The sequence below is a fragment of the Leptonychotes weddellii genome, chromosome 4 (assembly GCF_054177405.1).
Source record: "Leptonychotes weddellii isolate Sample4059 chromosome 4, ASM5417740v2, whole genome shotgun sequence".
NCBI lineage: Eukaryota > Metazoa > Chordata > Mammalia > Carnivora > Phocidae > Leptonychotes > Leptonychotes weddellii.
The window spans coordinates 106923304-106946681 of NC_138372.1; the positions used below are offsets into that span (position 1 = coordinate 106923304).

Here is a 23378-nt window from a genome sequence, read left to right on the forward strand (position 1 = left end):
GGTACCACGTTCTCCAAGAGGCAGCCGAGAACCACGCAGAACTGCAATTACAGCAGTGGTTTCTGGTCTTGACGGTGACACCAAATCTGTGTGTGTCTGTGACCAGTGACTGACCTCTCTGGCCCTTGGTTTCTCTTCTGTAGGATGGGGAAGGAGAGAGCAGAGTCTCTTCTACCTCTTAATCTTTTAGGACATCCAACAGATGACGAGACAAAGTTAAAAGATCCACAGGGGAGAACTAGATTAAATTTTTACTTTTGAAAGTAGGTAGTCTGAAAATTAATTTAATTACTATCCTGTGCCCACCACGAGCTCAAATCTAAACTTTATATTGACTGTATCCACCAAGATCTTCGCCAGTCTTATTTCATCAGTGTTTTTCTATTGGACACTTCAAATCATCTTGGACTGAAAATTATTAATAACAAAGAGCTAAAAGAGTCTACTATATGATTACATCATCGATTTTTCTTCGATTTCACAGCAAGCCAGGGTCCAAAAACATTTTCTAGAATCCTTTTTCATTAATAAAATGAACTTTGCCTTCAGGACATCTTTGACATCATTTCTCCAAAGACCCTGAAGGCCAGCTGGAAGAAAATGTCTACTGACTAAATGAACCATCTTCTACCAATGACTATGACTGCCCTCTTACGAGCCAGAAAAATCAAGTGTTCTCTTTTCAAATTACCTGCGTTCTCTGCACGGGAGTTTGAAAAAGTAATAAAATTGAGAGAGCACACAAAATATTCTGCAAAGGAATCAGAAATAAGCATCCCTGAACAACAGAACAGTCACGACAGGGGATGATTTACCTGAACAAACAAAGCAATGATGGTAATGCCATGTGGCTTCCCCACGGCCTCATCAATACTGCCAAACAGGGTGGAGTTCCAGTGGATCAGATGGAGCTGGGTAAACAACAGACAAGTCGCCTCGTTAGTAACGCATTTCTAGTGAGAACCACAAAGACAGACCAACTTCTCCTTAATTGTTATCTGTTACATCTCTATGGTACCACATGCAACAAAAGTATCCCAAATAGGCACACACAGACCACTTCTTTAATCGAGGTTCTCTGTAGGAGTTCCTTTCTTCTTATTTCTGAACAGAGGCAACGCTCAGTGGGTCGCGGCCTCTTGAGTTCCACTTTAGTGCTAATCAGGAGCACATCTAAGGACACTGGCAGACTGCACATTGATTTAGTTGCTTTTCCTTAAATGCCATCCCCTCTGGTTCTCAAGAGGACAAAACTTCGGGTCTGGGCACAAACACCAGCACTCATTCCAGGTATCAGTACCTGCAAAATCACATACTGTGTCACCTGGTATTTCCATCAAAAATAAGACAAAGCCAGCCTCAAATTCTGGTAAATTATTTCAACTCTCTAAGGATATACAGAGATAGCACCCTGTAATGCTGCATCTTCTTAAAGTCATGGTAATATAATGAATGTTGATGTAGAGCTCTAAAAGAAGGCCATTTCCTGCACCGGAGATAAAATTTTATCTGTGAAGGAATGACAGACATTGCTCTAGAGGACTCCCGCACTCCTGGTTTCATAAAGCTTTGTAGCTTTCAAGTTTATCTAGAACATGTACTTGCTCTTACACCACTGATAAAACACTTGCAAGAAGCCAAATTCAATTCCCCGGTTTAAATCAAATGCCCACTGAGGTTCTTAGTAAAACAGTAGCTAGGTAAACCTTCTGCCTAGAATGCTATCTTCATCATTATTGCTTTTAATCAAGTTATAATTACTTACCATGTTAAAACACTGTCTCGTTTAAAAATCAGTTCTGATCCAAAAGGACAGAGCTAAAATTCAATCACGATGTCATTTTAGCATCCATATTAAAATGTGAAGGCAAATCATCACGGGAATAGTCACCGATTTGCTTTTTCTACCTGCTGAGTTTGTCCTAACTAGAATTCAAGATCATAAAGCTGACCGCTAGAGGGAGGTAATGAAGTCCTCTGCCTATAATAGAAACGGGAACCGAGAAAAAGACCACATTCAAGGCCAAGCTAGGACAGACCATGAAAAACCAACATGGACCACGACTGCCCAGTAAATGCAACTGTCAAGGCACTGCCTTTGAGAAAACAATGCTCTATAACGTTTCAATTAATAATGAAAGACCAATTTTAATCTTTCCTCTTCTGGCTCCAACAATAGCTGGAGTCCCAGTGGTACAAATAAGTGTACAGTGTACAGATAAGAACCCGCTGCCTTAATTAAATAAAGAAGGCCCAAGGTTGAAAGCTGTTTTTATTCGGCAAATCACAGAGTTCAAATGAACATTTTTTTCTCACTTCTCATAGCAACGTTACAGAGTATTTTTTCTGAAACAAAACAAGCCAAAAAAAAAAAAAAAAAAAAAGGCTGGTTTCTTTTTGTGTTTCGCCTTGCCACTCCTTATAACTCAGCAACATCATGTACTCACACGTGATCTTCAACACCTGCTTCACGGTCTTTTTGTGTTTTAAAAATTGAGGGTCCCCACGCCGCCCCACACCGTAAGTGGATGCTGCACAAGGTGACTTTGTTTCAGAGAGTGAGTTTACAGTGAAGAAACGGGACAAATGCTACCTGGACCAGGGGACCAAGGTCAGCATCCACAGTCATCAGTCGTGTTGACAGCATGCACCCTGGACAGGATGTGCTGAAAATGACATGTTACCCCCGTGGTCTTCCCCCCAGGAACCTATAACCCCAGTCTAATCATGAAGAAAACATCACAGGGATCTCAGTAGAGGGACAGTCTACAAAATACCTGACCGGTACTCCTCAGAACTGTCAAGGTCAACAGAAACCAAGAAAGCCTAAGAAAATGTCAGTGACAAAAGGGGCCTAAGGAGACATAAGAACTAAATGTAACATAATATCATAGGTGAGCTCTTACAACACAGAAAAGAAGTTAATTTAAAACTAAGGAAACTGAATAAAATTCAGACTTCATGAAGTACAGATTTCGGTCCACTAATTCTAACAAACATAACATGCTAGGTAAGATGTTAATAACAGGGAAACTAGGTATGGGTTATATGGGAACTTCCTGGACTATCTCCACAATCTTCTAGAAATCTAAAAGTGCTCTAAAAAAAGGGAAATGTTGGCACCTCAGCCAACCCAAGCTAAAAACGGGTAATTGGAAGATCGCTAAGACTCTTGTGTGACTAGCACATAACACAGAATGAACTAACCAGAGAACCTCTACCACCTGTTGCTCATTCTACCACCTGGGTCTTAGCGGGTCAGCGGCAGAAGAGATTTTTCCCTCACAATCAACATGGGACCCAAGACTGGGAAACACAGTCCTGTTCTGGTACTTACTGGAAGCCCTCTTCGCTTGGAGGCTCTTGCTCTCACTTTAAGACCAAACATCATTAGACATCCTCTTTCCATACCTTTAGAACGTGGTTAATTCAAGGACCAGGCAAATTTCCAACACATTCTGGAAATCAGCTATAACCCAGCAGTAGTAACTTCACTGCATGACCCACTAACATAACGCTCCACATTTCCGCGGCCTCTCTGCTTCAGCTCACTCTGTGCTCCCCGAGCCCTTCCTCACTCCACCTGCATTAGTGTGCTAGGGCCACCATAACAAAGCCCCACAGACTGGGTGGTGCAAACAACAGAAATGTATCTTCTTGAAGTTCTGGAGGCTGAAAGTCCAAGAGCAAAGTGTCAGCAAGCTTGGTTTCTTCCGAGGGCTCTTTCTTCGTCTTGTAGATGGCTACCTTCTCCCTCTGACCTCACATCATCTTTCCCCTGTGTGTGTCTGTGTCCAAATTTCTTCTTCTTATATAAAGACACCAGTCATACTGGATGAGGGCCCACCTGAACCACCTCATTTTAGCCTAATTACCTCTATATAAAGATCCTGTCTCCAAATATGGTCACATCTTGATGTGGCAGGAGTTCAGACCTCAACATATGAATGCGGGGAGGGGAGGCGCAATTCAGCCCATCACACTATCTAGCTCACCCTTTCCTCTCTCCCCACCTTAATGAAAGTTTTTTCAGGTCTCCAAAGCTTGAACTATTCGTATCGACTTGTGCTCTCCTATAGCCCCCTCCTTATTCCTATCATCTTATACTTTGCCTTGTATTAGTCTTGATTCTATCTCATAAAGCAAAGCCAGAGTAATGGGAAATTACCAGTGTATATGAAGAACTAAAAGTACCTCTGAGGGTAGCTAGAGCGTATGTACGTCTGACTGTGACAGGAAAGATGAGGCTGGAAGTTAGAGGGGTTCGGGTGGCAGAGAACTTTAAATTTTATCGTAACTGTATTTTGGGGAACACTAAAAAATATATTAGCACAGTGACTATTATTATTACTTATGCTGCTTAGAATCAAATTTGCCCATGCCAGCATCCGTCCTTCTAAAGTCCTATGGCAGTATGAGGGTAGAAAAGAAGTGGAAGATGGACACAGGAGGCTGGAAGATAAGCTAGAAGGATATCACAAAAGCTCCAGCTGAAAGATCATGCCAGAGGTGCATGATGGCTCATTTCATGGGTCAACATGGCTAGGCTATGGTGCCCAGCTGTTTGGTCCAACACCAGTCCAGGGGCACCCGGGTGGCTCAGTCGGTTAAACGTCTGCCTTCAGCTCAGGTCATGATCCCAGAGTCCTGGGATCGAGCCCCGTGTCGGGCTCCCTGCTGAGCAGGGAGTCTGCTTCTCCCTCTGCCTGGTCTGCCTGCCGCTCCCCCTGCTTGTGTGCTCGCACTCTCTCTCTCTCTGACAAATAAATAAAATCTTTAAAAAAAAAAAAAAAAAAAACCAGTCTAGATGTTGCTGTGAAGGTACTTTTTAAAGATGTGATAACACTTAAGTCAGTAGACTTTTAATAAAGAAGATTAATCCCCATAATGTGGGTGGGCTTCATCCAATTAGTTGAAGGCCTATGAGAAAAGACTGAGGTCCTCTGAAGAAGAAGAAATACTACCCCCAGATTATAACATACAAATTCTGCCTGAGTTTCCAGTCTGTGACCTGCCCTGCAGATTTTGGACTGGCCAGTTCCTGCGATCTCATGAGCCAGTTCCTTAAAACAAATCTTAGTTTCTCTTTCTGCCTCAGATATGTATTCTCAATATATAGTTTCTCTGGAGAACCCTGATCAATACACAGGTTGTAGAGACAAATGAACAAGCAGAAAGTGTGAAGACAAATGAACAAGCAGAGAGTGTGAAGAAAATGGAGGTTTAAATATGAACAAGACTAGTAGCCATAGGAATAAAGCCAAAGGACTCTAACAATTAAAGTGACAGTATTTGGAATTTCCTCTCCTAAGCCTAAGTGGAGTTCCAGTAGGGAAGGGGGACAGAGGGACGTAACAATCCACAGATGATCAGAAAATACATACCAGAACTTCTGCTCATTTATTTCTGTCCTTTTTAAAATTTCAGTTTCCCTATGCCTCACAAAATAATTATATGTACAGAAAAAGATCTAGATCAAATACATATGAGTGCATGAATATAATTTATTACTGAATATACAAAATAGTGAGGATACGTGCTCCAAAATCCGCTGAGGGACAAAGGAGCTTGAACGGAAAGGCGTAGGACACTTGAGAACATGATTTAGAAAATGAGGAAGCAGCCCATCCAGTCAAAGGAAGGCTTTGGTAGAGGTCCAAGCAGTTCTTATCAGTCTAGGGAGCTTGGAAGCTAACTTCAAAGCCTAACAACAGTAGACGCAGGCTCTGGGGTGTGTCTGGTCCGTGGTACACTACAGAGCGCAGAGGCGGGGATGCTGGGCACTTCTGCAACTCTGTTGACAAATTCTGAGAGGCAACATGCTCCCACAAAAGGTCTCTGAGCTAGCAATGAAGTCCTGGATTCTTGGTTCAGTTCACGGCTCTTTAGCTCTGTGAACTTCTCAAGTCACTAACTTGTCTGAGCATCAGGATCTGTAACATAAGGAGGGCTGTGTCTTCCCAGCTGGGCTTCTTCACACCTCTCTCCGCCCGCCCAGAGTACTCTCTTTATTCCTAGATTTCTCTCACGGTTTGCGCTCATTAGCATTAATTATATGCAGGCAGCAAAGACATAGAAGCAGGGTGATGAATTTTGAGAATGGAGAGCAGCTTACTTGAGAGTGAAGCCCAAGTATTTAAATGCCCCTGACCGTTGCTAAGGAGTCTAGGGGTTAGACGGCATTCTCGCTACATCTGCCGCCCAGACGCACGACGGTCCCGCTCTGGGCGGCCGCCTCACTCCGTCGGAGTCCGCGGGACTCAAGGTGACTGCAGGCAGGGCTCTGCCTCACCAAGGCCTTCTGGAGCCTGAGCACAAAGCACAGCAGGTGGCAGAGGGCCTGCCTCTTGCCCTCTGAACCCCCACTCCTGCTATGGCTACCAACAACAGTAGTTGAAAAAGAGAGGAGAATTCTTCAACCCAAAAACAGGGCAGTTCTCCACTCTCCCTTCAGAGACTCGCCCTCAAAAGACAAAAGGTGTTGGCTTCCTCCCAACGTGGGCATGTCTGAGTAGAAGTGGTTTTCTCTATCAAAGCCAAGTCTTTCCTCACTTCTTACTGTTCTCCACCCCCCAACCCCACCACTGCCTAACCATGAGGCCTCAAGCTATGTGGCCTCATGTGAGTTAACAACGTACGTATTACGGAGAAATAAGAAAGCAAAGATCCATTATTCCTCTTATCAGCATCATGACCATCATTCCTTCCTATTAAAAGAAAAAAAAACACCTGACCATTCGATAACAACCGCAAAGCACCCTTTGATAGTTTCCGAGAAAATCTTGGAGCTTTTGCTGTAGGGCTCACAAATTCAAATTTCCTGCAATTGATTATGCCGCTCTGCCATTAGTACCCGTGAAACGTTAATCTTAATGTACTTAACTCACAGCGATAGATAAATTTGTCCAAAGTTATGAAACTGTGACAAGCCATAGCCTTATAATCACTTATTCGTCACCAAGAAAAGTAAGTTTGAAGATTTCATGGCAGCCTAACAGAAAGCTATCTTCAAGATAAATGAGGTTTATTATTAACATAAATAACACGACAGCATTAAGGTACAAAAGAATGAATCATGAGGAATGGAAAAAGCAGTAAAGGCTGAAAAGGCACTTATGACTCACAAACTTCATTCTCCAGCCCTGTGCACTCATTCGCACAAGTTCTGTGAAATTGCTTATCCTCAGATGCTTGATGGACAATTCCTTTCAAACGGCTTCATGTCAGCTCAAGCTGAGTATCGCTAGAACCGACATCAGCTCCCTTCAAAGGTGCCCTCTTACTGTCTCACCACAGAGCCCCAACCTCCTAGGCTTGAGACCTTGACTCCCCCCAAACCCCTTTATCTCCCAACTCACCAACGCCTTTCCTGGCTCCTAATTGTTTGCATTATAAAGCTCAACTGATGTCCATTTCATGCAGCTTTCACCACATTTCCTCTCTTCAAAAATGTCTGATTTGCTTTATTTCCTACCCACACAAGATTAAATTTCTCTAACCCCATCCCTCCCCATCCTATCTCCAAAATACTCAAAACAAGTATACTCAAACCATTCACAACACCCTCCCTATTTTGTTTATGTTCCACTCACTTGGAATGCCATTCCCCATCCTGTCCTGAGACTTATCCAAACTTACCTATCTTCCTGGTCCTCGACAGGCATTTGATAGAGAGACAGACAGACTGAAGACGCAGATGATGGGAGATGGAAACAGATACAACTTGAACCAATAGATACGAAGGAAAAGGGATAACTAGGGTTTCCACCCTGTATCACTTCCCAAAAGAAAGAGGAGTTCTCTTGTAGAGAGGAGTTGAAAGTTACATCACAACAGTCCAACTGGTCTCCCATGAGTAAGCAATGCAGAATGAAGAACTGCCTTAAGAAGAAAGGCTGACAGTACGGACTACAGATATCTTTAGATATCTAGAGAGATAGCCTTACAGAGTCCGTTCACCCATGGATCCAGTCACAAAAAAGAGTGACAGAAGGGTAAAGACTGAGCTTTCAGAAATGGTGAGATGAGAGAAGGGGGAATATCAAATATGCAGGAGGAAAACCAGAAAATTCCAAAGTCCTGTTTGGACAAAAGAGAAAAATCCTTCTAGAAGAAATTGTGGTCAACGGTGTCAAGGCTCTGCAACAAAGCCACAAAGAAACAAAAGAAAACGAGGAAAGGAAGAGATTTGGGATTTATTTCTTTTTAAAGATTATTGAGAAGGCAATGCAATCAAATGAAAGCAGCAGAGGCAGAACATAAAGATGTTAGGATAAAACCAGCAGGGCAAGGCCACTCATCCAAGAAGGTGGGCAGGGAGTATCAGAAAACAAATCAAGAGGTAACTACAAGTGAGTGCTAAGTGATTTTTTTTAAATAACGACAAACTGTATGCTTGAGTTTAAGTAAAAGTCACCTTTGCCTTTAGTATTCTTTTAATCTATTCTTTCAATGGACAAAAGTAAAACCTGAGAGAATCACAAACTGCTGTAAGTTTTGATAAATCAGAAGTATTCCATGCACCTATGAACTCACATGCAATTGCACCTAAAAACCATTTTTCTGCCACCAAACTATAGTCATCGAGAACTTTCCTCTGAGCTGGGCCACTACCTATCATAGATTCATCAAGAAAAGGTCCTGGTACCTAGGTCCTGATTTTTTGCTCAACTGCTTCCCTTAGTCCCAAAGAAATTCAACAATGGAGAGTTGCAGCCCATCTCCCACCAGATTCTGAGTTTCAGAAGCCAAGAATGTCACCTCACCCACGCTCCATCACACTCCAAAACACCCATTATCAGAGCACTCGGGAAGAGCTATGAAATGAGAAAAAGGAGAAGAAAAGATAATGTCTCGGCTACAGTTAACACAGAGATGGTTGAAACGAAGAAGACATTAAGTATTCAAATTTTAAAAAGAACGGGAAACTGGAAAGTGAAATGTTCTGAGTAACAAAGTGGGAGCAATAATTAAGTGAAAAAGAGCAGAAAAAGCAGCCCCTCTCCACAGATCCACTCCTCCTTAGATGAAGCAGATAAACTGAGATTTAGAGAGTATTCTTTTCAGGTGCTGCTTACTTTAAGATGTCATGGTCAATATATTATGCAGCTATTACTCAGAGAAGGACATCCACGGTGCAGACAGATATAATAGTGACAAAGCGCTGTAAAGCATGAAATGGAAAATAAATTATTCGAAATTCTATCTCTGACTGTCACTTACTGGTCATGTTTGCCTAAACTTAATTATGTATCCTCTTACATAGGTAGAAGAAAATAGGAGGGTCTGTTAAGACATTTCAGAGCAACTTCATCTATTAATATATTAATATCAAAAGCTATTTATAGTGTTCTTAGGGTTCGGAATTGTCAATTCAAAAGGCACTGGAGTTCTCTGTAATTTCTAAAAAGATTTTTTTCCAAAGCAGAATGACCTCTTTGAATGCTAATTTCCTTTTGTGTGCTTTGATGCTGTTGTTGTCTTCGAAAGAGAGCATTTTAATACTGTTAAGGCTCTTCTCTCAAAAACAGAAGCTTCCTTCAGGAAATTCACTAGGAAAGGTTGGAAAAGGCTTGTTGGAGCAGTCATGAATCAAAGAAAACAAACATATTGTTTTGAATTAATTTCTATTTAATGTAAGAGCAAAAGCAATTAAAACAAATTCTTTGACATTGGCTTCTTTGCTTTCCAAGAAATATCCCCCATCTTCTTTTTAGTCCCCTGTCTTATTCTATTAAAAAAAAAAATCTGAATTGTGGGTTATGGGCTGCAATTAACTTGCCATAACCGAAATTCTCTGTATTTCATTCGTTATTCTATAAAATAAAGGCGGCTAAGGGATATCAAAGGGTCTTGGTGTAATAGAACAGAAGTCATGTATAGACTGCCTCTGTTTGCTCTGTATGGTGAATCAGTAAATAATGTCTGTGTTCTTTCCCCACTGCCCCCAAATAAAAAACACATTTGACACGAGTTCTGAAAGGATGGCAGCATTCAACAAAACATTTACGGAGCACCAGTAATCCCTGGGCTTTAGTGTTCACTGCTTTCAACACTGGAAACACAAAGACCTCAAATCCTTTTATAATACAGGGTATGAATAAATAAAAATATAAAACTTCTAATTCAACGGAAGGAAAAGATGAGTGAAAGGGGTCAGTTGCAATGTAAATTATGGAGGATGCTTTGGGTGTCTGATTTTTTTAATGTGCTCTGATGTGTGACATTCTCCACCAGGCGCTGCTCATTACAAACATGACCTCACTTCAATCCTCACTATCTAATGACCTCCTCCTAATGACAGATCCTAGGACTGCCACCAAAGCCCCATCTTGACAAGAACGGAACGGAGGCACAGAAGGCAGAGTAGCCGTCCAGGGTCACACAGCTAACAAGCGACAGAGCCAGGAGGTGGCCCAGGCGGTGGGGCTCCACCCTTCCATGGCAGCTCTGTACTCCCAAGAGGGAGGGCAAGAGAAGACCGATCAGGATCAGGGCAGCTTTCGCAGCTGAAAAAACCAGGGAGAAAGAATGAAGGGTGTACAAACCAAGAAACGGCTAGTAATCCAGTCACGCCATGCCTGATGCCAACAGCACACGGTGCCAAGGCGCACACCTGCTGTGAATGAACACTTACTCACTCTGAGCTCCCGGGGGAACTACCTAAGCTCTAGGAGTCTCTGCTATAGAAGAGAGATCGTACTATCTACCATTTGAGGCCCTTACAAGGGCAAGAGATACGACATGGAAAGCTTCTGGAAAATGTCAACGAAGTGCTGGCTAGAGCCAATGAGAGTGGGGAGAAGCAGGGGGTGCCAACAGAAAGATACTGTATGAAAACTGCATTAAAAGTCTTGGAAAACAAAGGCATGCCCATCTACCTTTTCTTTTGGTTATTTTCTCATTATGCTGCTGAACTCACCTATTTATTGTCCTCAAGGTTAAAAGTAACTACTAAGTTTTTCCATTATAGAAAGCTGGATCATTTCTATCAGAGTCGCAAAATTCAAATGCCTCTGGGAAGCAGGCCGATCAATGAGGGAAAGCACGTGATGAACAAGGAGGGGGAGAGCTAGGAAAAACATCCTCTTGCCTCTTCTCTTCCCATTGAGCATATTGCTTTTGGATGATCCTATACACTCCCAGGACTTCCCTGGCCATCTAGATGGCCATGATTCCAAAATCAACATCTTTCACCAAAATCTGCCCTGAGTCTATCTCCCTTTACTAAACTGCCTACCGAAATATTTTTAAATTAGCTTTTCATCATTGAAGTCCCTCCACCACTCCACAGAGCTGTGTCCCCCTCTTTGCTCCTAGCTCTGTTAACGGACCTAAACCAGAAATCTCTTTCATCATCTTCTTCCCTTACAAACAACCAAGAGGTATGTCCTGCCATTTTCTACCTCCTTAAAATCTCCCACCTCCATCCACTGGACTTATTCCCATGAGCAATTCCTTAGTTTAAGATATCTGTAATCTACTGCTAGAATTAAGGCCCAGGTCTCTTAACTAATCTCCATGCCTCCAAAGTTGGCATTTCAAATTCATTCCTCACCTTGCAGTTACATGGTGCAAATCTTATCATGTCACCCTCCTTAGGAAAGCTCATTCAAGGCTTCTTACTGCTCCCAGGGTACAGCCCACACTCTTTAATATGTCTTTCTATAATCTTCCAAAGTGTGCCAGCTTTATTATATATTAACTGTTTCACATATGTTGGTGGTAACAATAACAGTCATAAGCTCTTTTTAGTAGTAAGAATACACATAAAACGATTTTAATTGGGCTTAAAATTCAACACTATTTCATTTCTCTGTAAAATACCTCTGTCAATTTTCATATTCCAACTTCATATACCTAATACATTGCCTCTTAACCTAATTTTCAGGAAATATATTTTAAATCCAATTACAGTATTCAAAATATTACAATTCACAATAAAATGCATTTATCTGAAAACATTAAAGAAAATCCATTTTAATCCTCACTGTACCTGAAAAGGTACTTGTCTGTTAACACAGCACACTCAGAGGCTTTCACTTTTACTTTGTGAATTGCAATTATCTAGAGCAAAAATCAGAATCATTTCGGTAGAAATATGAGAAGGCATATATTGTAGAGGGAAAAGAATGGTACTCGGTCTGAGTCTCAGCCATTACCGACATACCTGGGGCAACTTATTTAACGCCTCTTGACCGGATTATTCAACTGAAAAATACACGTAACATCTACCTCTAAGGGATATTTTAATGATTAAATAAGATATGGCACATGCCTGGTGCATGGGTGGTCTTCAGAAGTATTAATGCTTGTCTCCACAATTCCCTGAGGACTGCAGGAAAATGCACCTTGCATTAACTCCATGGACATGAGATAATGCAAGGAACATAAAACTTTCCAACAATAACAAAAATCTTGTATCCTCGAAATATTCTGAGAAGAGTGAACTCTGACAGGCTAAAGAAATAAATGTATACATAGAAATGCATGTCACAGATTTTCACAAAAACATTCCCCCCACCAATAGAGGAATTTCCCCCTGGCTCTACAACCAGATGAAAACGGAGGATTGTCGTAATCCTCAAGACAAAAAGCTCTGCAAAAATCTACACCTATGTTTTTCCCCACAAAGTACTTCCTTATTTACATAAGTTTTGTAATTTACTTTAAAGTCATAACAAACTAATCCAACTCACTTGCTGCTCAAGAGAGTTGCACAAAGAACCATTCTTCAAGCAAACTCACTAAACCACATCAATTCTAGTGCTAACCGAAGGGGTACCATGTTTCCCTGAAATGTGTTAAGCCTCTCCTGCTAACACAGGAGCAATGCTACAGGGAGCCAAATGCGAATCAAATTATTTTAAAGGGCCTTCTAGAAAGCCGGGTTTTAACCTACTACTGACCTCAAACATGGAGTCCCAGTTTCTTTTCAATACCGTGACAAGGTAAAGTATCACTTTGCTTGATTGAGATGGAACTTGTACCAAAACAGGTCGAGTTAAAAAAGGTCAAACTAGGAACAGGAAAGGCATGGATGGGTGTGAACCAGAAAAGGCACAACAATTCAGATAGGAAATTTAACCTATGTTTATATGGCAGCGCACTTCAATTTTGCATAGCTCACACTGACTTAGGGGAAAAACATTTCTAAAACAAGATGATCACACTTGGCACATAATCCAAAATGAATCATCACCAATGACCACAGTGCTTCCAATGTTCAGAGGGCAGATATGGGAAAGCCAATTAGGAAAGGAGACCCTTACCTAGGGCTGAATTTGCCTACTGATGGGGCCTGTCTCTCCAGGACTGACCAGAGTCTCTGTTTTATGACACTTACTCCCCTGGTCCACAGTCACGGTTGTCAGACCAGTACTTTTACTGGACGGACTCCTCAAGACCTTTATCATCTTGGCTATCCAAAACCACTCAAAAAAACGACAGAAATTCTAACAGAAACAAAATTTTTTTTTCCAGAAGTCTTTAGTATAGGTAGAATACTTGTTTTATTTCTTTTTAAAGATTTTATTTATTCATTTGAGAGAGAATGAGAGAGAGAGAGAGAGAGAGCCTGGGGCGGGGGGGCCAGAGGGAGAAGCAGACTCCCGGCTGAGCAGGGAGTCCGATGCGGGACTCGATCCCAGGACTCATCATGACCTGAGCTGAAGGCAGTCACCCAACCAACTGAGCCACCCAGGCTCCCAGAATATTTGCTTTAGGCCACTGAAATGTATCAGTAAGTAAAACTGTATTTTTGTGTGTACATGCAGTCCTAGAGATGGGCCCCTTAGAAAAGCAAGGACCCCTCCTTGCTCAACAGTAACATAACCCAGAAGATAATTTTGCTATCTAAAATTATTCTACAGGTGTAGAGTTACTTTATTACCTTTGCTTTTACAGAACACCATATGTGAGATTTTTAATTAATTTGCAGCTAAGCCTTAAACAAGAATGAAAATTTAATGGAAACCCTGTTTCTGTGGGGAAAATGGTAACTACTTTATAGTGGGCACTCCCCAGCACATTTTCAATAAGGCACTGTGATGAAGCTAAGAGTGAGGACTTGCTACCCTGTACAAAGGTCGACATTCAATTTATTATAGCACGCCTAATGAAAATGTAATGTTAGAAAAATACAAATGAAAATGAGAAAAGCATAATCACTATAGAACATATTTATTGAGGACTTACTATATTTAGCTAAACTGAAAACCAAAGGCCTGTTAAATTTTGAAAATAATTCCAGAAGAGGTGTCTTGTGGGGCAAAAAGCCACTTGTCTGGTAGTCCTCTATTTGGTCTGAATGTATGTTCTTACTTTCAGCAGACACAACCAAATTCCACTTTCCATCTGTTCCCCTCTCCTACCCTCCATGCAGACAGAACCTCAATTGCATATACGTATCAGGAGGCCAAGTGCTTATGGGAAGGCTAGACCACCCCCCTCAGCCCCACAGGGTGAACTTGATTAAGCTAAGAATTACAGCCTTGTCATGACCTTGAAATGACTGTTTCAGGAACGTGCATGTACAGAAACTCTGGACAATGATACGGGAGGGGAATTCTGACTGATGGTAGGGGTGAGGAAGACTTCTGGAATTCCTAAGACTGGTAATAGCATGGATGATGGCAAACACTTTGGTTAACTGCTCGGCAGCATCCACCATGCTGCACTATGCCTTTCCTACAATCCAGGCCGGGCCACCCTTGAAAGTGTATGAGCACCAAAAGGCTAGAATATTCACAGAAGTTCTATCCTGACAGACAAGATTCTGAATGTAATCCAAATGTCTGTCAGCAGTGGAAACATACTGTGGAAAATTCATATAATGAAAGTAAATTAAGCAAACATAAAGTACACACCACTGGTGTAGAAGATTCTATAAACGTAATGCAGAATTTTAAAAATCTAAGACACAAAATAACAACTGCTATGACTCAACTTATATAAAATCCCAAGACAGGCAAAATTTATCTTTGATGCTGGAAGTCAAGATCACAGTTAACCTTGTAGGAACCATGAAGGGAGCTTCTGGGCTACTGGTTATTTCTGTTATGTTTACTTTCTGAAAGTGCAACAAACTGTCTATTTGTGGTTTGGGCAACCTTTCTGTGCATATATCATTTACTTATAAAAATGTTTTTACTGTAAAAAATAGAGATGGCACCAAAAGCACAGCTAGTAAGAGAAAAAATTTGGTAAATTAGATTTCATCCCAATCAAAAAGTTTTGGACATCAAGCAACACCTTCAACAAAATGAAAACATAATACATATGGATGGCAAGCAGCCACATGAAAAGATGCTCAACATCACTAGTCATCAGGGAAATGCAACAAAACCACAATGAGATACCACTTCAAACCCACTAGAATGGCTATACAAAAAGACAGACAATAACAAGTGTTGTCCAGGATGTGGAAAAACTGACACCCTCATACAGTGCTCTCGGGACTAGTGAAATGATGCGGCCCCTTTGGGAAACAAATGAGCCATTCCAAAAATGTTAAACCCAGAGCTACCTTATGACCCAGCAGTGCCACACCTACGTATATGCCCGAGAGAAATGAAAACGTGTGTCAGCACAAAACCTCGTACACAAACGTTCGCAGCTACGTTACTCACAATGGCTAAAAAGTGGAAACAAACTAAGTATCCATCAACTGGCAGATAAAGAGCATGTGGCATATCCATACAAATGGAACGCTTTCCGGCAATAAAAGTCATAAAGTACTGATACAGGTTACTACATGAATAAATGAACCTTGAAAACTTCGCGTGGTTCCATTTACATGAAATGTCTAGAATCGGAAAGTCTATAGAAACAGAAAGCAGATTAGTGGTTGCCTAGGGCGAGGGGTGGGGGGTAGGGGATGGGGAGTAACTTTTTCTTTTTGGGGTGATGGAAATGTTCTAAAAGTAGACCATGGTAATGTCTGTGCGACACTGTAAATATACTCAAGCCGTCGACCTGTATGCTTTAAATGGGTGAATCTTATGGTATGTAAATTTTATCTCTGTAAAACGATTTTTTAATGCAGGAAAATACAACTTTTAATCACTAATTTGTGAGGATGTGACACTTAGAGGTGATACAGCCATCTTGCAACGATGAGTGAACAAGGGCGAAAAGCCGAACTCCTAAAATGCCTTAGCAGAAAAACAAAGCAACTGGCCCTTAGAAATATGGCTTAGCAGCTGAATTAACCAACCCTGGAACTGCCCTTTGGGACTTTCTGTAATGTGGAAGGGAAGTGTCTGATCATTTCTTTGTTGTGTCTCCTATTACTTGCCTGAAACCAAGACACTCGTCTAAAAGAGACGGAGGATGCTAAACAAAAGCACTCCGTGGGTTTCTTACATCAAATCTCCTCGATGTATACATAGCAGAATAACTTAATAAATAAAAGAAAAATTTTACTACAATTCAAATTTGGGCTTCTGGTAGACAAAATGGAGTATTTCCTGAAAATAAAGTTCCGTCTAAGAATACACAAAAGTGGATGGAACTTTTTGCTCTCACAGAGCTTTTCACAAAAATATTCTAAGAGGCATTTTCTACATCGTTATTTTTAATACCATGAAAAATGTAAACCAGTTATCAGTGAGCAGAAAATGTATCATCAGCTGCAGCAATTTCAGGAGTATAAATCTAGTCCTAAATCTCTTATGCTCACATTAGTATTTCTTAATAATAAGCAGTGGATTTTATCAGTAGTTTATTACTGAGGTGAGTAGCTTAGTAAGTTTCAAGAATGGATTAATTATTGATGTGGATGAAGACAACATATGCTACTATGACAGCTACAATCGTAATACGTAAACTAAGGGCATAAAACAGCCATTACCTAGGATTAAGAATATAATTTCCCCTTGGTAAAGTACTGCATGATTAGGCTTACTCGGGAACATTACATACTCCTGTGATACCAATAAGCAGTAGTGATTAAAACTGCAAATGTTTTCCCATGACATTGCATGAAGAGAAGATACTATGTACTCTTATATTAACTCACTTACCTAGAGCCAGATTTAAATAGATGCATAAGTAAATAATATCAGCTGCTGCAATAAATCCTGGTTAGTGACCTCTCTTCTGAGTTCAGATCTGCATTTCGAGCCCCTTCCTGGGCATTTCCACTTGGAGGAAAGGCGGCTGTCAAATTCAGGCATTTCAAAGTATACCCCATGATTTTCCACCACAACAGTCCCCCGGAGGTCATATGCAAAACATATCAAAATATACACTACAATTCCCCACCAAAACAGTCCCCCTTTCTGACATTTCTTAAAAGGTCCATTTTTCCAGTTACTGAGGCTCAAATCTTAGAGGAATCACTGATTTCTCATTTCACCTGATCTCCAGAAAAGCTATCAAAACCCTTTTTGGTCTCTGAATGTTCTCTCCCCACACTGTTTCTAACACTCTGTTTTTCTTTGTCAAGGCCATCATCCCAATTGTATTACATCTGGTTTTTAAAATGACTTCCCCAAAGCATCGCACCTTTCTGATCACTGAAAATTATTAGATTTCACTAGAAGTACAGTTTTAGCAGGGAAGTGATTTTTGCATGCTTTGTCACTGGTGTGTTCCTAGTACCTAAATTGCCTGCAACCTACATAGTAAGTGCTCAATAAATATTTAGTGAATGCATGAAAAAATCTGTAACTGTGAAATGTAGAACAGTGATCCCCACTGCCCTTAGTGAAATGCCAGGTATACATCGTACATCTGACCAAGGAAAAGTGTATCAGTATAATCCTGACATTCAAGAGTTTCCATTCTTTGTCCCCAACCTGCCATTCAAAACGTATCTCCAGCTACTTAATTTCTAGATCCCCTAAACTCCAGCTACAATAGATTGCTATAAAATCGCTATATTTATATGTTTACATGTACATGGTATGTATGTATAAATACCTATATATATTACTAAATGACTGTGAAATACAATGGAGAAAAACACAGCAGGTTAAAGAAAGCTAAAGTTAGCCTCACTGATCTTGTGACATTTGAATAGAGACCCAAAGGTGCTAAAGGAACAGGCTGTATGCCTCTCTGGTGGAGAATATTCCAGACCAGGGGACTGCAAGGACAAAGTCCCCCAGGTGGGGGGCACCTGGGTGGCTCAGTCGTTAAGCGTCTGCCTTCGGCTCAGGTCATGATCCCGGAGTTCTGGGATCGAGCCCCGCATCAGGCTCCCTGCTCCGCGGGAAGCCTGCTTCTCCCTCTGCCACTTCCCCTGCTTGTGTTCCCTCTCTCACTGTGTCTCTCTGTCAAATAAATAAATAAAAATTAAAAAAAAAAAAAAAGTCCCCCAGGTGGGAGAAGGTCATAACTGTCTTATTTACCTCCCCAGAACCTGGCACTATGCCTAGAACTTTCCCATCTATTCTTTCACACTCACTTGTCTATTATTTATTTAGAGCCAGGATTTGAGATTCTATTAGAAATCAAACAAACTTCCAAATGTAAAATTCCTAGAATTTACCTTTGAGTTTAATTATATAAAAATCTCAACCAATCTCAAATCCAGCACAACTTCAGTTGACCCTAACATCCTTCCTCCAGATCTCTCTCCCTCCTGGCATTCCCCATGTCATTTCACAAAGCACAGTGCTCCCAAGCCTCCTGCTCAAAATCTCTATTCCTTTTTGACAAACATAACACTATGTACATGCCCACTAAAGATTATCACCCCCCCAATTACAGTATTTGGCCAGCCCACTTTTACACCTACTATCTTCCCCAACCCCACCCCCAAAAAGGAGGGCTGGGAAGAGAAAGGCAAAGCCATCTGCCATTATCTCAAATCTTTGTCCCCAACAGGATTCAATATTTATTCAATAAGAGATGCACCCAGGATGTTTCTGATGTTAGACTCAAATAACCACGATAATTCTTCCTGTCAAGGCGGTTCAAATTTGACTGGTATCGAGAAGCACAAAGTCTAGTTCTCCAGAGTCTTCTGGCTCACCACACCAGTAACGCCAGTAATGCCAATCCTAATAACCTAAAACGAAATTCTGTGTTGTTTGCACAAATATGGTTTCGCACCAAACTCAAAATCAAGTCTCTAATAAAATTTAGACATATGGAAATGTAACTATCCACGTAACCTGATGCACTTTCTTGTATGTTTTTCCTGGTCAATATCCTTCCTATTTCTGCCACTTTAATTTTTAAAATACAGAAACTTCTGAGAGCCATCGGGGCACTGACAGGGCACGGACACCTATGTTAAAAAATAACATGGCCAGAAGAAAGGGAGGAGGAGGAGTCACTCTGGAAACAGCAGTGATAGGGGCAAACTGTAGCAATTCCAAGGAGCACAGATATCAAGAGAAAGTCTCTTCAAAAACACCACCAGAAAGGAGAGGTTCTGCTAGGTGTTGCCTAGGAAAACCAGGACAGAAATGAAATACATGCTACCCAGTGAAGATCAATGCTTTGAGACTATCAAACTAAAGAGAGGGGATGAAAATCCCAAAGCTGAAAATTATTTCCCTGAGAAAACAAATCAACTCCAATTAATAATAAACACAAACTAAAATCTGGCAATCCTCCGTGTAATGCACTCTCCTGTTGTGTAGAGAAAGCTTAGCCCTGCTTTCATTAAGACTCAAATTGTATAAGGCTAAAGAGAATTTCAAATATTTTTCTCTCTTCATCTTACCTACAGATGAGAGCACCTTTACAACCTTTCAAGGAACTGCAACCCCAACTTGTGCTGTTTTTTTACCTAATTTGAGAGTGTTCTGGGATTAAAAGCAGTAGGGATGTAATTGAGTCAAGTGACGCTTGTTAAAATAGTATCATTTATTAACCCAAATTCATCAGCCTCTCCCTACTGTGGTACTTCACTTTCTGATTCCCTCATTTTCCTATTAATTGTCCACGACTATTTCAATTACTCAAGTTTCATTTCTCAGCACATTGGCCTTTTCAAATCACTCATCAAGCCCTATTCCACTTGTCCTTTATGACAAGCCTTGTGTCCACCTCTTCCTTTTCCATATCATTTGTTTCCTACAAAGTTGTCAAGGCCCAGCTCCAAAATCCATTCTTTTCCACAGCTTTCTCTGAGTCCAGCAGAAATCCACTATTCTATGATATGTGTTCCCTTTTATATGTTATCCTCTAAAGATTTTTTCACACTTAATAGCCATTTTTAAAGAATTTATTTATTCATTTATTTTAGGGGGAGAGGGACAGAGGAAGAGAAAGAATCTCAATCAGACTCCCCAAGGAGCACAAAGCCTGATGCAGGGCTCGATCCCAAGACCCCGAGATCATGACCTGAGCCAAAATCAAGAGTTGGCCATCCAACCGACTGAGCCACCCAGGTCCCCCATAGCAGCCATTTTTAATGGGTCTGTCACCCTGTTGGGAATACGAACTTCTTCTGGACCTGGGTTATTTTTCATATAGCAGCACCACACACAGCAGCAAATACATAATAGCTGCCCCCAAGTGTGTTTTGAATCTTTTTAAATCTAACCCTCCAATTATCTCTTCACGTTTTTATCTTAATTCCACCTCTTCCAACCACACTACAGAGTCATTAAATACAAATGCTGTTGTCTTACATGTTGTGTATCTCACAGGGTTTGGCTTTAAATACAGACCCCTAACAAATGTTGGCTAACTGAATGGTACACACCACTCCACCATCTTGCCTTCCTAAGAGGCTCAAAACCCAGTCGTAGCTTTCCTTTCACTTGCTCATGGGGACGCCAGCCTCTACAACGGAAAGCCTCAAAGGAGGTAACCCCCTGGAGCTCAGCAGAGGAAAAGGTAGCAGACATTACTAACGGTACAGTCTTTATTCCAGACCCAAGCCACTGACCGACACTGCAAGCTCTAGATCAGCTGGAAGACAGCAAGATTGGGAGCACCATTAAAGCACATCAGGGCTAATAAGTTAATTAGAAACAATGCCCACTGATAAAAATTTGTGTGTGATATCTGTTCTCCGTGTCAAGGTGGGTAAGTGACATTTGTTCTTAAAAACTATTGCAAAATAGTTCCAGCGCTGTACAACCCAAATTTGGAATAGGATTAATAATCTAAGCCCTGGAACCAGCTCACCATTTTTGAAAAGTGAAACAGTTATTTATATATGTAAATACAACTATAGCTTTGGTTTAAACAGTGACTGGTCCAAGCTGAGATGTTGCGTTGGGCGAAAACCCACCCAAGTAAATTAGAAAGAAAAAAATTAAATCCTGCACATGCATCAAAATCCTTGCTCACTCCGTCTCCCAGCTCGTTCTAGAAAGTGGGTAACTGTGTGACTATCTTCGGTACAAAGGAGCAGCAAGCAAAAAGGGAATGATTTGGTCCCAGATGGTTAAAATGAGCAAACCTACAATAAAAGGAAACAGAACTTCCTCCACTGATTCCCAAAACCTAGGTGTCTCCTGCGTCGAGTGCCATCGAATTTTAAAAAGTATGAGGGAGAATTCTGAAGAGTCTTGTTTTATTAACAGGAAATGCCTCTTCCCTGTTCCCGGCTCCTATAAAGAGGGATTTTCCCTAAACAGGACTCTTCTATGACTCCTTCAACTAACTCCTCTTCTTTTCTTCCTCTTTTGAAATTTGAGCTACCCTTACAGAGCAGGCTAATAAACCCTACCTGGAACCTCCCCCACCACTATCAGCTCTGTCCTCCCTCTCACCTCCTCCCCTTGCCTGCAACTGAATGGGCAGAGCCTTTTCTCTTTCACGCTGAACTATGTCTCCATTGTCATTCTAGTCACGATACAGGTGACATTTTGTTCTCTTATGATGACTCTAATAATACCCTATTTCCTAATCTGTTCAAAACTCAGGCTGGAGAAAGGGATCCCTTTATGGATCTCCTCAGAGAACTCATCAATTTAGAGAACTCATCGAAGAATGCTCATGACAAATACATTAACTCTGAAGCCAAATAAATCAGTTCCACTGAATAAGTTCTAGCTCCCGGAGCTCTAAGTGACTCGTTAAGCTGTGTTCGGAGAACATACTTGCCTCAGGGTCCCCAAGTGAAAACATTAATTGATGGAAAATAGGTTCATCTTTCATCTGTCAGCCCTTACAAGCATAAATGTTCCTTCTGGACCTAATGTTTACATCCAACAGTTTAAAATCTGGGTTTCTTTTCTATTCAAGGCTTCTAAAAAAAAAAAAAAAAAAAAACTATACCGTCATAAATTACAACATTTACATCCAATACAGCTAATTATGCCCTTAAAATGCTTTTACAAAGTACTTTAAGTGAACACCAGATTGTGTTTAAACCACCGCATGAGACACTTAAGTGGCTGGTGGCTCCAGCATTAACCCCGTTCATTTTTATAGTTGCTCCCTAAGTTTCATAAGGGTAGGTGCAACTGTATTATCCTTATGTACCAGCGCAGGAATGGGGCTGAAATGGCCACACATAAGTCCCACAGCAAACCCCACGGTGAAGCGGAATGAGTGCGGCTCTCCCTCACTGACAGTACCCATCACCAGAGCAGGCTTCCTCTTGGAAAACCAGGGCACCAAAAATTCCAGTTTCCCAAAGGGCTCATGGCATGTTGTTCTAGGATTCCATCAGGAGCTCCTGTTGCGTGGCATCCTAAGAAGCTAAAAGAAAAAAAAATGTATACAAGCACAGCAAAGCTGTAGCCAGGGCACAGTTATCTTACCAACATCACTGCGCCATTTTAAGTGGTCATTCTTTTTTTTTTTTTTTTTGAGAGAGAGAGAGAGAAAGTGAGAGAGAGAGCAAGCACAGTGAGCTGCAGAGGGAGAGGGAGAAGCAGACTCCCCGCTGAGCAAGGAGCCTGATGCGGGGCTCAATCCCAGGACCTTGGGATCATGACCTGAGCCGAAGGCAGACCCTTCACCAACGGAGCCACCCAGGGCCGCCCCTTAAGCGGTCATTCTTAAATATAAAAAACAGAACAAAACAAACTTACATAGCTTTTATACTAATTAAGATCTTACAGAGTTAAAAATCTCTTAATATTCTTTTGTTTGATTAGAAGTTTTATCATACCATTACTCAACAACCTTACACAGGAAATATTTTATTTTCACTACAAAATAAGCTGATATAAATTCTACTGCATATACACACATAATAATCATAAAAAGATGTCTCAGGAAATATCATATTGACCAGACTTGTAGAGGATAATATATTCAAGTAAGGGGGGGAACAGGGATTTTATTTTTTTTTTTGTATTTTTATTTTTTTTATTTTGTTTTTTTTATTTTTTTTTATTCTTATGTTAATCCCCATACATTACATCATTAGTTCTAGATGAAGTGTTCCATGATTCATTGTTTGTGCATAACACCCAGTGCTCCATGCAGAACGTGCCCTCCTCAATACCCAC

At 41.0% G+C, this 23378-nt stretch overlaps 1 protein-coding gene across 3 annotated transcripts in view; it reads right to left on the bottom strand.

Annotated features, from left to right (window-relative positions):
* Positions 1-23378, bottom strand: part of CA8 (carbonic anhydrase 8 (inactive)) — an 84720-nt gene that overhangs the window by 39086 nt on the left and 22256 nt on the right. For all 3 annotated transcript variants that reach the window (XM_081816030.1, XM_081816029.1, XM_081816031.1), the window contains exon 4: positions 816-911. In XM_081816030.1, the coding sequence (XP_081672156.1) occupies positions 816-911 (96 nt within the window). The remainder of the gene's footprint in view (positions 1-815; positions 912-23378) is intronic.